This window comes from Eschrichtius robustus, chromosome 1, assembly GCF_028021215.1.
Source record: "Eschrichtius robustus isolate mEscRob2 chromosome 1, mEscRob2.pri, whole genome shotgun sequence".
In the NCBI taxonomy this organism is placed as follows: Eukaryota; Metazoa; Chordata; class Mammalia; order Artiodactyla; family Eschrichtiidae; genus Eschrichtius; species Eschrichtius robustus.
Window position 1 is genome coordinate 164515332 of NC_090824.1, and position 14651 is coordinate 164529982.

At 40.8% G+C, this 14651-nt stretch overlaps 1 protein-coding gene across 1 annotated transcript; it reads left to right on the forward strand.

Moving 5' to 3' along the window:
- The first annotated feature begins 5498 nt into the window (after window positions 1-5498).
- Window positions 5499-10439, forward strand: RAMAC (RNA guanine-7 methyltransferase activating subunit). Its single transcript, XM_068558560.1, has 4 exons — window positions 5499-5595; window positions 6364-6412; window positions 9140-9318; window positions 10050-10439. The coding sequence occupies exons 3-4, from the start codon at window positions 9149-9151 to the stop codon at window positions 10234-10236; spliced, it is 357 nt and encodes a 118-aa protein (XP_068414661.1). The 5' UTR covers window positions 5499-5595; window positions 6364-6412; window positions 9140-9148; the 3' UTR covers window positions 10237-10439.
- Window positions 10440-14651: the final 4212 nt, after the last annotated feature.

The following is a 14651-nucleotide window of genomic DNA, read 5'->3' on the forward strand; positions in this document are numbered from 1 at the left end:
TGTACTTAGGTATCCAGTCTGAATTACTTTTTCCTGCACTCCATTAGGTTACCATGCACTATTTTATATTATGCATATGCTACATCATAACTATCTTCTGCTTGACTCTTCAATTAGATCTTAAGATTTGTGTTCCACATTTTTTGAAATCTCTCCACTCCCCCCAACACTGAGCCTAGAAATATATTGGATATTGATAAATGCTTGTGGAGTGAAAAAATAAGTCAGAAGTCCTAAGAGTCTTTAGATTAGGGTTTTTTCCTAGAATTCTATCTGAGCAGAAACAAAATAGTAAATAAATGACTAAGCTTGGTGTTTAGTTTACAAAAATGAGCAAATTAAAAGAACATGCTGAAGAAAAAAAATAATTTTTGCTGCAGAGAAATAATGTGCTTTCAGCTCCTTTCTAGTAGTGGGGGTTTAGTCATAGGGAGGTTGTCAACCACCCTCCTGAGAAGCTCTCAAGGCGTATGTGTCATATGCCTTGAGGGGACCATATGGAACCCACCATCAGATGCAAAGGGAGTGTCTGTTACTACATGGATGCACTGTTTTGCCAATGTTCCTGTTCCTTTTGGAGGATTCACCTTCATTCCGGCTCACTTTCTTAAATGTTTACCTTTATATTTGCCAACTGTTTGAATTGGTGTTTCAACTGTTCTGACCATCTGCTGGGAGAAAGCTCTGAGATTATGTCACAGTTTTTGAAACCTCAAATCATATAGGTTTGGAGTTGAAGGAGAACTTAAAAATCAGCAAGTCTAACTCCTTCATTCATATGTTCACAATGCTCCTCCACTGCCTCATGTGTGACAGCCTCAGTGCTAGGTGTTGGCGAGGCAGACTCCTGGCACTTATACTCTAGTAGGGAAGATGGACATAAAAACAGATAGACTCAATAAAGTGATGCAGGTGCCATGATAGAGGGGTGTCCGGGGAACATGTGCTATGCACAGGAGGTGAGCTGAGTCTTTATCTAGGTAGAGTGTGTACTGAGAGGGGAGGAAGTGGGAAAAGATTAGTCAAATATAGAACTGGAGAGGAAGGTAGGAGCCAGATCAATATACATTTACTGAACACCAATTATGTATCGTGTTGCCAGACTCTATGCTAATTGCTAAAGATGTGAAAGATACAGCCTTACTCTCAAGGAGTTTATAATTTAAGTGCATGTAAACAAATTACAATACATTGTGATAAATGCATTGACTACATATGTTAAACATATAAAGGAAGAAATAATGAGGTCCACTTAGAGGTGGGGGGTGTATATGGACGACCACCTGAAGATGATGTAATAGGCTAAGGTTTACCAGGTAGTCCAGAGTGGTGAGGGAACTTCAAACAGAAGGAACAACACGTGTACAACACAGCATGAAGTATTCCAGAAACTTTAAGTAAACAGTTTGATATGGCTGTGCATTTAGTTCACTTAGGGGGAGTGGCAGGAGATGCGGTTGAACAGATAGTACAGAACTAAATCTTAACAGGCTGTATTCCATGCCAAGGAGCTTAGAGTGCATCCTAGGAACCACTGAAAAGTGGACAGATCAAGGGATAAATGGAATCAGTTTGTGTTTTAGAAAGAGCCTTCTCTGGGCTGGTTGGTAGATACACAAGAATCAGCTACATTATTATCATCAGTTCTTTCCTGTACGTTTCAGGATAGTAATGGAGCACTCTACTAACGGGGTGGAGAAGGGTCTGGAGGGGAGCAGAGCTGCATACAGGGACCAGTTAGAGGCTATCACCATGGTCTGTATGAGAAGTGATGAGGGTCAGAACTAAGAGAGTGGTGGAAGAAAGGAAGAGTGAACAAACAGAAGAGACGGTCAGGAGCTGAAGTCCACAGGACTTGGGGAGGGACTGGGTCGGTAGGATGAGAGAGAGGGAGGAGTCCAGCATGACTGCCAGGTTTCCGATGTGGGTAACTGGGAAGAATCATTCTCCAAAAATAGAGATAGAGGCAGATGGACAGGTTCAGGAAGAAAGATGAACTCACATTTAGATATGTGCTGGAGATGCCTGTTGGACATCCAGATACAAATATCTAGCATGCAGGAGCTCAGATATGATGGATGGCTAGAGGTATCTACTGTTGAGTCATCAGCACAGAGCAGGAAGCTGAAGCCATAAAAAGACTGAGTCTGCATAGGCAACACAAGGAGAGTAGGGACAGGGCCATGGGCAGGGGAATGAGAAGTCAGCCAGGGAGATAGAGAACAAACAGCAATCCAGGGCAGAAAAGAATCATGAGAAATCTGGAAACAAAGTGAGAAGAAGGTTTAAGGGAGGGAGGAGATAAAAGTGTCAAATGCTGCACAGATACTAAATAAACTGAAGATTTTAGATGGACAGTAGTTGAATTTGGCCCTAGGTCAACTCTGTCCTAGGGAACTTTGTCAGAGTGGTTTCAGTGGCGTGTCTGTGGGCAGAAACCTGACTGTGGTGAATAGAAAAGAGGGGGAGGTAGAATACCGCAGCTGTGGGCACTCTTTGTAAGACACTCCCCAGGAGGGGAAAGGAGAGCTGAGATATTCAGAGGCGGACACAGGACTGAGGGCAGGGTGTCAGTTTTGTTTTGAGACTGGAGAAACTTGAGCAAGTTTACACAGTGTGGTGGGTGTGGGGGTGGGAGGAGCCATCAAAGAGGGAGAGTTGAAAACAGCGAAGAGAGAAGGAATAACTGCAGGGGCGATGTGTCCAGAAGAGCAGAGGGTGCACTGACCAGAGACACAGCGGAACGAGACTGGAAGACAAAAGGTCAAGGGGGCAGAAGGAGGTCACGCTGTAGGTGTGAGATTGGGAAATCAAGGGAACCGATGCTGAAGCTCCAATTTCATCTGCAAAATAAGAAAGTGAGAAAACTAAGGTCCAGAGAGGTGGTGACCTGCAGGATAACCCACAGGGAGTAAGATTTTAATTCCAGTTTCTTGACTCCTTGCCTGGTGCTCTTTCTACTCCCTAGATTTTACTCATTGGTTTTGAAGATACCTGCATCACTTGAACATCTGTTTTAAATATTTATTTATTTATTTATTTATGGCTGTGTTGGGTCTTCATTTCTGTGCGAGGGCTTTCTCTAGTTGTGGCAAGCGGGGGTCACTCTTCATCGCGGTGCACGGGCCTCTCACTATCGCGGCCTCTCTTGTTGCGGAGCACAGGCTCCAGACGCGCAGGCTCAGTAATTGTGGCTCACGGGCCCAGCCGCTGCGCAGCATGTGGGATCCTCCCAGACCAGGGCTCGAACCTGTGTCCCCTGCATTGGCAGGCAGATTCTCAACCACTGCGCCATCAGGGAAGCCCTGAACATCTGTTTTAAAATGGGGCTTTTTGTACCTTTCTTTTGAAAGATTACTAGGCAAGGCTGGCTTCCAAAACGGCAGAATAAGCTACCTGTCACCAAGGACAGTAAGCCTGCCAAAACCCAGGATTGGGGCCTGGGAGAAGACTCACCCTCTTAAAATGGGTAAGAGAGCAGAAGTTCACCCTCGGACAGGGATCCTGACTTACTCATGCCACTTTCCAGTGCTTAGAAAATGCGTCTAACACTCAAAAACTGTGGTTATCACTTCACTGAAAAGTATTCTGGAAAAGCCCCTGGAGGAGACAGTATGGTGTTAATGGGGGAAGGAGTGGTTGAGAGTAACCTCTGGACAAGTCTCTTGGCCTCTCCACACATTTCCAAGGTCCCTTCTGAGGGTAACACACATATCTGAGGAAGAGGTGGATAGGACCAAGACACTAAAGTAGTTGACTAGAGGGAGCCAATGGAGCATACAGAGAAAACAGTCACCAAAAAAGCAAAGGAAGGATAATAAAGATTAGAGCCATCATTTAGCCCTTGATGGGCCTGTCAAATGGAATAGAAATAGGCAGATATTTTGCAACTCGAGTCCAAATTAAGTCCAGTCAGAAAACATTGTTTGTGCTCTTATTTATGTTAACATTAGGAAAAAGGTGAGAAAACACCTTCATATCACAATCACACATTTTAGAATTGGAAAAGGCTTTAGTCCAACCTATTAAAACCAATTCATAGTTTTTTCATCCCCAAGATTGCTTATCTTTCCTTCTTCTGTGATTTCTTTAACAATATCAACTGGCTTCTACGGTAAATAGAAATTCTCAGGTAATAAACAAACTTGCAACGAGCGCTGGCTTGCTTTCTGCGGTCTCCTGAAAAAAGGCCCCTACACAAAGACTCCTTATGTGGGAGGATGACACTGAGGTGGAGGACTAGATTAAGGTTTTGTAATCCCTGATCAAAACAATTTCATGTAATTAAAGCCACAAGAGTACAGATGTGAATCTAAACCGATGCCTCATATAACTTGAAATTTTTTCTTCTTGGAGATTAAACATTTATGTAACATATAACAACTCTAATTATTGTTAGAATTTACATAGCATCTTTCTTCACTTGAGCCTAAAGTGTTTTATATATGCAATAATTAATTCTTACAATAACCTTATGAAGCAGAGAAGTAGCACGGATTATTATTCCCATTTTGCAGAAGATAAAATCAGGGCAGGGAAACATGCTGAGATTTGCCCGGATCAGAAAAAGTGAGTGGAAGGTTGTCACTTTTCAATTCTCCTTTAGGAACTTACTTATTGAGTTCATGTGCTTTGTTTGTGAAAGATAGTGTGTTTGTGAATGGAGTGGGATGGGTGGGGTGAAAAGGGGGAGATGGTTTGAATAACACAATATAAAGACAAAAGAACATTTGGGAGTCTGTAATTCCAACTCGAGCTATAGGCACAGAAGTTCAATTGTGCCACTGGGCACAGTCTAGGAAACTATAAACTCAGCAAATCTGCCTTGTCCCAGAAATGAGAGATATTCTTTTACTCCCTTATGAAGGGTATGGATGTTAAAAATAAACAAAGTATTCAATTTTTACATTCCTGACAGGAGGGAAGAGTGAGGGACTCCACCATATAAGGAAATGGGCTGAGATGAAAACTATGATGCACACATTCCCTGACCATGCTTTCCAAAGCAGCAGGCTGTTACCCTCTGTGCTCTGACTCTGCTTAATTACTCTTCATAGCACATACCTAATTCACTTTTTTTGTCTATCTCCTCCACTAGAATATAAGCTCCGTGAGGGCAGGGCTTTTATTCTTATTCATTGATGTTTTCATGGCCTAGAACAGTACCTGGCATCTAAAAGATATTCAAAAAATTAATGAATTAATTTAATTCAAAATAAATGAAGAATGCCTGAAGGTTATAGTTCTAGCTCTGCCACTGATCAATTTTGTGACCTTGGAAAAGTCTCTTGGAGAAGTCTTTTTAATCCCTTGGGGCACAGTCACCAGGCAGACTGAAAGCGCACGGTGGGCACCATCACCTTTAGCCCGCCAACCCACCACCCTCGTGGAGCTCCAGGCGAGCCACCAGCGTTGGAAGAATTGGGAAAAATCCACACGGTGCGCCGAAGATACCGCGAGACTTCACAGGCCCGCCTCGGCCTTAGCGCGCCGGAAGCGGAAGTCAGGCGGTGGTCGGAGTCTGGCTAAAGTGGTCCTGTTACCTTGGAGAGCTGAAGGGGTCCGGAGGTCCTGTGACGGTGTTCTGGGCCGGAGGTAGGTTTCCGTGAGCGTCCAGCTGGCGGAGTCCGGCCCGAGCGGGATAGATACAGCCCTGGGCGGGGTGGGGGGGCGGAGTGGGGGGTCGCTCATTCGCGGCCGCGGGGAGGAGGGAGCCGGGCGGGCCGAGCTGAGTAGCCGGCGAGGTGTCCTCCGGCTCTGCCGTTCCGAGACTAGACTCTTTGGCGAGACCGGAAGCCGCTTACTCCTCGCGGCCTCCAGTTTCCCTCGCACCTGGGGCCGAGGTGCTTCAGAAGGAGCGCATCAGTCAAAGCCTCGATAGACAGGCGCTGGTGTGCTGTGAGAGAGGACTGAAAAAAGCAGTGGTTCTCAGTCCGTGTCTTCGTCGGTTAGTTCTCTGGGTTCATCTCCCAGGGCAGCGAAACCCCATTCTGGGTAGTCATTTCCAAGGTTAGTGGCCCGCAGCGAAAGTTCTGTGTGGTTTTATTTAGGGTCAAGAAACTAGTAGTCTTCGAGTACATATCTGAAAGGCTGTACCCTGTGTTTTCCAACAGAAAAGAACGTACTTTGTGAAGTTGTTATTCATGCTCGAACTAGCTCATTGGTTGTGAGTGGCATCTTCTAGCTCTCCGGTGGCACTTTAAGCTCCAATTCCCTCTTTGGAATTAGCGTTGCAAGTCTTTAGAGCACTTTTAATCCTGCCACTTCATTAACCTTTATGGTTCCTGTCCCCACGACACACACCTTTTGAGGGTTTCTTTCAAGGGAGTCAAGTTTTGTTTTGTTTTGTTTTTCTTCCCATAGATCTAAACAATCTAAACATTTAACAGTACAGCTGCCTCAAATCCCTGGGGTAAGTAAAGCTTGGATCAGTTAAAATTCTATTTAGGGGCTTCCCTGGTGGCGCAGTGGCTGAGAGTCTGCCTGCCAATGCAGGGGACACGGGTTCGAGCCCTGGTCTGGGAAGATCCCACGTGCCGCGGAGCAGCTAGGCCCGTGAGCCACAGTAACTGAGCCTGCGCGTCTGGAGCTTGTGCTCCGCAACAAGAGAGGCCGCGATAGTGCGAGGCCTGCGCACCGTGATGAAGAGTGGCCCCCATTTGCCGCAACTCGAGAAAGCCCTCGCACAGAAACGAAGACCCAACACAGCCAAAAATAAATAAATAAATAAATTTAAAAAAAAAATTTATAAAAAAAATTCTATTTAAATTTCATTCTCACCAGTAATTATAAAGATGATACACATTCGTTTATGTGTGGGAGGGGGATCCTGGAAGAACATAAGAATAGAATAGCACATTTGCCTTGGCTTATGATTTTTACCGCCCCTCTGGTTAGGTATGGGTCATCTTTCTGGTGATTTCTGTGATTCCTATAGAAATCAAGGCACGCCTTTAATTTGCTGAATTTATTTTAAACCATACCCTGGATTTGAGAATTTGACATCTGTTTGCCAATCCCAGACACATTGGTATTTAATCAGACATACTGTAAGAGAGCAGAGGCCCGGAAGGTAAGACATGTAGATATTGTTTCTTGCATCCAAATAATAATCTTTAATTTTGTTGGGACAAAGGTAGTATTATAAATATTTGCATATGTTCTGAGGGATTTGGAGGAAAGAAAAACTAATGGAAAAGCTGTCTTTCAGTATCACATCTCTTTGACAAAAACTTTTCATTATAAACTGAAGTAATACAGGAAGAAAAATAATTTTAGGACCTCAGATAAGGGAGATTTGGTTTTAAAGTTTTAGCGTGATGTCACATATGCCCCAAATCATAGAACAGATTTTAGTGGTCTTGAGGCAGAGAACAGAAAGATGGGGTTTAGGTGAGGAAAGGAAGGGATGGGACTACATCAAGGAAGGACTGGGAATTGGGGGCTACCTTCAAAATACTGCTAGGGCTGGCTTCCAGGTCTTGGGTGAAGATGAAAAGAAGTGAACTCTTTGTCCCCTGGTTTCTCAAGGATTAGGCTGCTGCAGCCTAAGTCAAATCTTTTCTCAGAGGTAGAGGGCTATCTGAAAATTTGGGTGAAGAAATACTGCTTCAAAAGTGAATCCATAATTGCCCTGGAAAACCCAGCTGATACAAATTTCAGTTTTCATAGCCATTAGATAATATTTATAGTCGTTTTTTTCATATGTCACAGAACCTGGAATAAGAATACATTGAATACCATTATAAAGTAGTTACCCTAGACTTTAGTAGCTGTGTGTTTAAGGCCTTTTTATTTGCCTTTCTGATTTCATGTCTTTACTGTATTTACAGTCTTTATCTTTATTGGCTCTTTTATTTTCCTACAAACAACTTCAGGTGTTGTAGCCTGGGGAAAAAAAGAGATAACCTTCCAGTAACCCCTTAGCTACTGCCCTTTGTGTTTTGTCTCTTGTTTCCAGCCAAGCCTCTTGAAAGCTTGGTCTTTAATCAGTGTAGATTTCTACTTCCTTACCTTCCAGTTATTTCTTAATTAATTGTAGTCCTGTTTTAATCCCTGCTACTCTAATCACTTCCTAATGGCTAAATCCAATTAATTTTCTCTTCTTGGTTCTTCCTATTACTTTACGATTTAACACTGATGACCTTTCCCTCTTTATTCTCTTGCTTTCTATGATAATCTCGTTTGGTTCTTCTCTCATCTGTGTGTGGTCTCCTCTTATCCCTTCTTTAACTTCTTTATATGTTGATGTTCTCCAGAATTCTGTTTCTTGATACTCTTTCTTATCCCATTGCCTTCCTGAGGAGTCTCATTCATTCTCACCGCATTATCCACCAACAAAATCAATGTCTCCCATATTCATCTTCCACCCAGTTCTCAATCCCAGACCCTCCACGTGGATGTACATACCATAGCTAAGTTCAACTCAGTGTGGATCTTCGCCCACCCTTCTGTAGTTCCCATGACACCATAACCTGTCCAATTATTTGGCCAGAAACCTAGGAATTATCCTTTATTCCCTTCTCTCCTCACAGCATCTACTCAGTGACTGATTTCTCCTGGAATTCTTTTAAAACTATTCCCACAGTCAGTGCCTCAGATTAAACCCTCAGCATGTCCCCTATATTATTGCAGTAATCTGCCTTAAAACTCACTAATCTGTTCGCTACCTGTTAGAAAAGTGATCCTTCTAAATAGTAAATTTGCTCTTGAGACTTTCCTGCTTAAACCACCTATGACTCCCCACTGCCTACCAGAAAAAGGGCAAAGTTGTTTGCATTGAATACAGAGTTAGTCACAGTTTGACCCCTGTCCACTTTTACAGCTTCATTTCTTGACATTTGCTGCTCCTCCCTTTATATTTACACCGTATCTGTCTTTTCTGCTAGACTGAGAGCTCTTTGTGGGCAGGGTTCATGATACATTGTTCATCTTTGTATCCCAGGCTCCTAGTTAGCCCAATGCCTGTACTATAGTAATCAAGAAGTACTGAATTGAATCTAGTCTATCTTAGGTTTAAAAGTACACAAGGACTTTTATAAATACCCTGCCTAAAAGTATTTACTTCTTGTTTTTCCACTGTCTGGTGAAGATAGTGTTACTTTAAAAAATTCTAATAGAAACATATTAAAAACTACAGAATTTCAGAATGACTGACACTTCTGAAGCTGTTCCAAATTTTGAAGAGATGTTTGCCAGTAGATTCACAGAAGATGACAAAGAGTACCAGGAATACCTGAAACGCCCTCCTGAGTCCCCTCCAATTGTTGAGGAATGGAATAGCAGAGCTGGTGGGAACCAAAGAAATAGAGGCAATCGGTATGTATTACTTCAGAACAGTAAATGCCAATGGCTGATCTGGGAGAGGATAGCTTGAATCTGCTAGCCCACAAGGCCAGTGAGGGCAGGAATCAGTGTTTTTGTGCAGTGTGGTATACCGAGCTCCTAGTAACTGCTTGGCACACAGTAAGTGCCTGGTAAATATTTGCTTTTAATATTTTGTCAGCACCATATTTTTTTTCCCTTGCTATGCAATTGTGTGTGTGTTATAATGTTTTTTTAAAAAATATTCTTTCTCTGGACTAATATTTTATTTTCTCTGCAAATATGCTTTTAAAACCTAGAGTCTTGTACAAAACTTTTGCATTAAATTCCATAAAGAAGATACTGTTTTTGGTTTTACTTTAGAAAGAAGTTTATACAATGTAAATTACTTCTATTTGATACCTCAAAATAGATCAAAGGAGTATTACCATACTGCTTTTGAACAATTGAATAGGTTTCAGAACCATCCTATTGTTTGGGGTTTGGTGTTGTAGTCTAACTCTTCTCTGCAAAGTATTGAATATATCCAGTATAATACTGGATCTGAATCTTAGGAAAGTTTTGAATAACTAGTGCTGTAACATTCTTTAGAGAAAAATGTTTTTTGCTCTTTTGTATACTGAGTATTAGATTGAGAAATGAAATGCACTAGGATAGATTTGTCATGTGTGTGTGTGTTTTTTTTTTAAGGGAAGTATAAAAATCTTTTTGTTTTGTTGTTGTAGGTTGCAAGATAACAGACAGTTTAGGGGTAGGGATAGCAGACGGGGGTGGCCAAGTGACAATCGATCCAATCAGTGGCATGGACGATCCTGGGGTAACAATTACCCGCAGCACAGACAAGAATCTTACTACCCCCATCAATATGGACACTATGGTTACAACCAACGGCCTCCCTATGGCTACTACTGATAGAAATGTCAGCAGCTTTTAGTAAAACCATTTACTCTGTTAACATGACAAAAGTTTATGTTGTATTTTCTGTTGGTCACAGTTTTACATCTGATTGTAGAGAGTGGATTGATTTTTTGGAACTTGAGACATTTTTTAAATTAGATCTTACTGGAGAGATATGATGGCTGCTGGAAATATCAATAAATACTCCCCTAAAAAGGTTGTGGCTTATATTGCTTGACTTCTACCTCAGATTCTTCTTTATTTCATGACTTAATAGTGCTTTGAATGTTGTGAATTTTTTCCTTGTTTGACTTTCAGGACTTCTTTGTTTTACACAGAAATAAAAATTTTACATAGAAAATGCTTGCTTTTACTTTGTAAGGTAAGGAAGTATCCCTGTACTCGGATGTGCTCATTCCTAATATTTTACAGAAGTAGTACAATCAGCTCCTAAATGCACAGCTATGCTTACTTGTGATATATTGTACATAGTAGTAGTTGAAAGGAAAACAGTTATAGTATATTTCATTTGGCTTTTGTTATTATGTGACTGTGGTACTTTGTAATTACTCTATAGGTATGAATCATCTTCACAATCGTTTTGGTTTCTTTTTAGAGGGATATCAAGAATAAAGCTGTAAAATCAGGAAGGAATCATTCTCAGTTTCAATGTCTTGATCTAGTGGTAGGTGGGATTAAGGCACACAGTAATTTTATACAAACTCTAAGGTTTTTTGCTAACTTAAACATCCCAGGTCAAAATTCACGCATTATACAAAAGTTTAACTCTGCAATGTTCCCTTCCTTTTCAATCATATGTAAATAATGCTGCATTTTGTATTTACTTTTATGGTATTTAATGTGGGTTGATTTTACAATGTTATGTTCACCTCCAAATGTGCACCTTTGCTGCTTCCTCTTCTGTAAATCCAGTGATGCTGTAACTTCCTTTCAGAGTGATCATTGTATTTCACATCATTTTAATGGCCATTATAATGGTTTTATTCAAATAAAATACTTGTAAGTAAGTATTCTCTCTCAAATTTTGGCAGTTAGTGCATTCATTAGAGATGAGCTTTTTGATTTTTTATTACTCTGTTCTCCTATCTGTTGAAAAAGGTTTATTTAGTGTAAGAATAATATTAAGAAAGAGTACAAGTTTCGTCATAGGTCAAAGGTATTAAAAGGCAACTTCCTGAATCTGCCTTCTGCTGCCTTCTCTCTTAGCCCTCCACTCTAGGCCCTTGAGGTTGACATCTCCAGGTACTACTTCTACATGCTCTGGATCCAACTCTCCCCTCCACCCCTGCTTCCTGAAGAGCCATTCTTTCAGGTAACTATTTTATTAGAAAGGATTTGATAAACCAAGTACTCACACTCAGATGTAAATAAAATTTTAACAATAAGATAAGGGTTTTCCATGTACCCTTGTAATTACATCAATAGGTAACAAGCCAGTGCTGGTACATTAAGATAGGTCTTGATACTACAGAATATTTAGCCCAGAGAGTTAAGAATGGTTTGACTATACCCTAAGATCTTCTCTGAAAGCAGATGGGTTATTAAAAATATCTGTCAACTGATAAAGCACAGCCACTGACCAGTTGGGACAATAGCTGACCACAACTTTAGAGCAGGATCCTGGAGGCCCTCTGCTGTGCCAGCTGTTGACACTAATTAGAGATCTGGATCCAGGGGACAGGGTTGGAGTGAGGGATGCCTCTCAGGAAGCTCAGAAGAAGAGTATTTTCTAACAGTATTTAAATATTTTAACACTGTAACAGTAGGGTACATATGGTCTGAGTATCAACTCTACTTGAAAATATGAGAAGAGTCCTCCTTTTAACATGAGTTATTTCTGCATTCTGCATGAGTAATGTATGTGGTGGTGGTTTTTCTTTTTTTTAAGCAACAATCATTATCAGACTGCTCCCTGTGTGCTTAAAACCAGGAAGAAGTAAAGACATGGTTTCTGCTTCATGTGGGAGAGACAGAAAAGAACATCAAACCAACTTCAGGATCATTTCAAAGTGGAGAAGAAAGAATTAGAAATGTCAAATGGAGTTAATCTCAAATAGGTAGTCTGTTGTAATAGCATATAGATTGAGCATAAGGAATCCTGGCTCCAAGATATCTGACCTTGAGAAAATCACTTAAACTTTGAGCTTATTTGCTCACCTGCAAAAATGGGGACAACACCTTCCCTTGTCACTCTCACAGGGTTATCATAAAAATAAGTGACCAAACATACGAGAGCTTGAGAATAGAAACTAAAGCTCGTGACCATTAAAACCCCAGTGGTACATAATTGGTGCTGCATAAACATTTGTTTAATCAATGGGAGGGAAGGATTTGATAAATTGTAAAGCATAGTGTTGATATAAAGTATGTAGAATAACATAGAAAATGAGGTAGGCAGCTTGAGAATGAAAGATTTGCGATTGTTTCCTTATGTGAATTATTATATGAATTAGCAAAAGAATAAGACATTATATCCTTCAGAAAATAACAAACACTTCAAACATGGAAGAAAGAGGGGAATTCCCTGGCGTTCCAAGTGATTAGGACTCGGCAATTTCACTGCCATGGCCTGGGTTCAATCCCTGATTGGGAGGCTAAGATCCTGTGGTGTGGCCAAAAAAAAAAAGAAACAAACAAATATGGAAGAAAGAAAGTTTATATAAAAGTTGAGCCAAAATTACTGGCATTTGCTGTTTGGAAATTGGCACTGACTTGAGAATGGTGAATGTTCATTATGGAACACATCAAATTAATATCCATTTGAGACAGATTGCTAGAGACTTAGAGAACTTTTTTTTTTTTTTCCTTGAGTGCTAGAAGGATTTGAGGTTATCCAGAGTGTAGTAACCTTGTGTCACTGCTCTAAGAATAGTTTTTAGGTTCTGGAAACTATGTAGGAGAAAGACAGCCAGTAAGATCTCCAGCATGGTTTTGGTTTCCAAAGCTGCATTCCTTACAACATAATGCTCAACAGACAAGGATGTAATTTTCCCTTTGTATTTTATTCTCCTAAAGGAAAATATAGAACTTTATGACAGAATTAAGGGTAATGAAATGTCAGTTTTAAGTTTAGAATGCCAAAAAGGAAAGAAATGATCTTTGACCCTGAAGATTACTGATATCACTGATTTTGAACTCTAATGAAAGCACTACACTTTCAGTTTTTTTTAATTTAATTTTAGTTTTTTATACAGCAGGTTCTTATCAGTTATCTATTTTATACGTATTAGTGTATACATGTCAATCTCAATCTCCCCAATTCATTCCCCCCCACCCCCCGCCCCACTTTCCCCCCTTGGTGTCCATACGTTTGTTCTCTACATCTGTGTCTCTATTTCTGCCTTGCAAACCGGTTCATCTGTACCATTTTTCTAGATTCCTGTTTCACAGTTTTTTAACACCTTAAAAATTTTCCTAGACTTTGTATTCTGTTTGATTCACTCAACCTAAACAGAGATTTGGCTGTGTATGGAAATCTATGCTCTGGGCCTTTGACTTCTTTTAATTAGCACTATTGTTTATAGTGAAAGGGAATTTTTATTCTTTTTTTTTTTAAAGGCTGTAATTCTTTTTTTAAATTTATTTTATTTTATTTATTTTTTTGGCTGCGTTGGGTCTTCGTTGCTGCGCACAGGCTTTCCCTAGTTGCGGTGAGCGGAGGCTACTCTTCCTTGTGGTGCGCGGGCTTCTCGTTGCAGTGGCTTATCTTGTTGCAGAGCACGGGCTCTAGGCGCGTGGGCATCAGTAGTTGTGGCGTGCAGGCTCAGTATCTGTGGCTTGCAGTTTCTAGAGCGCAGGCTCAGTAGTTGTGGCGCGCAGGCTCAGTATCTGTGGCTTGTAGTTTCTAGAGCGCAGGCTCAGTAGTTGTGGCGCATGGGCTTAGTTGCTCCGCGGCACGTGGGATCTTCCCGGACCAGGGCTCAAACCCGTGTCCCCTGCACTGGCAGGCGGATTCCTAACCACTGCGCCACCAGGGAAGCCCGGGAATTTTTATTCTTGTTAAGAAATGTAGGAAATAAATATTCCCAGCTTGAGGTGGCTTGTTGGATAACTTCAATTAGCTGGAAATGTTACTTGTGAAAGCGCTTACTCTGGTAATGTTAGACAAATTGAGTTATTATATATAAACTATTCACTGAAAAGCTTGTTTGGGCTTTGTCTTTCAATGTCTTGTGTTTTAACCAAAGAAGCATATTTGATATATATATATAGATGGGAACTTTGAAATACATTAGGCTTTGGCTAATTCTGTGTGAAAAACCTAATTATATAAGTCACTCAGAGAATGTTTCCTCTATTTATAAGCTTAGGTATGCTTTTAAAATTCTCCAGTTTTTAATTTAGAATGAATTAAGACCAACAGCAGTAAATATTCTTGACATTTGTAGAAATTAATGATGTTAATTTTT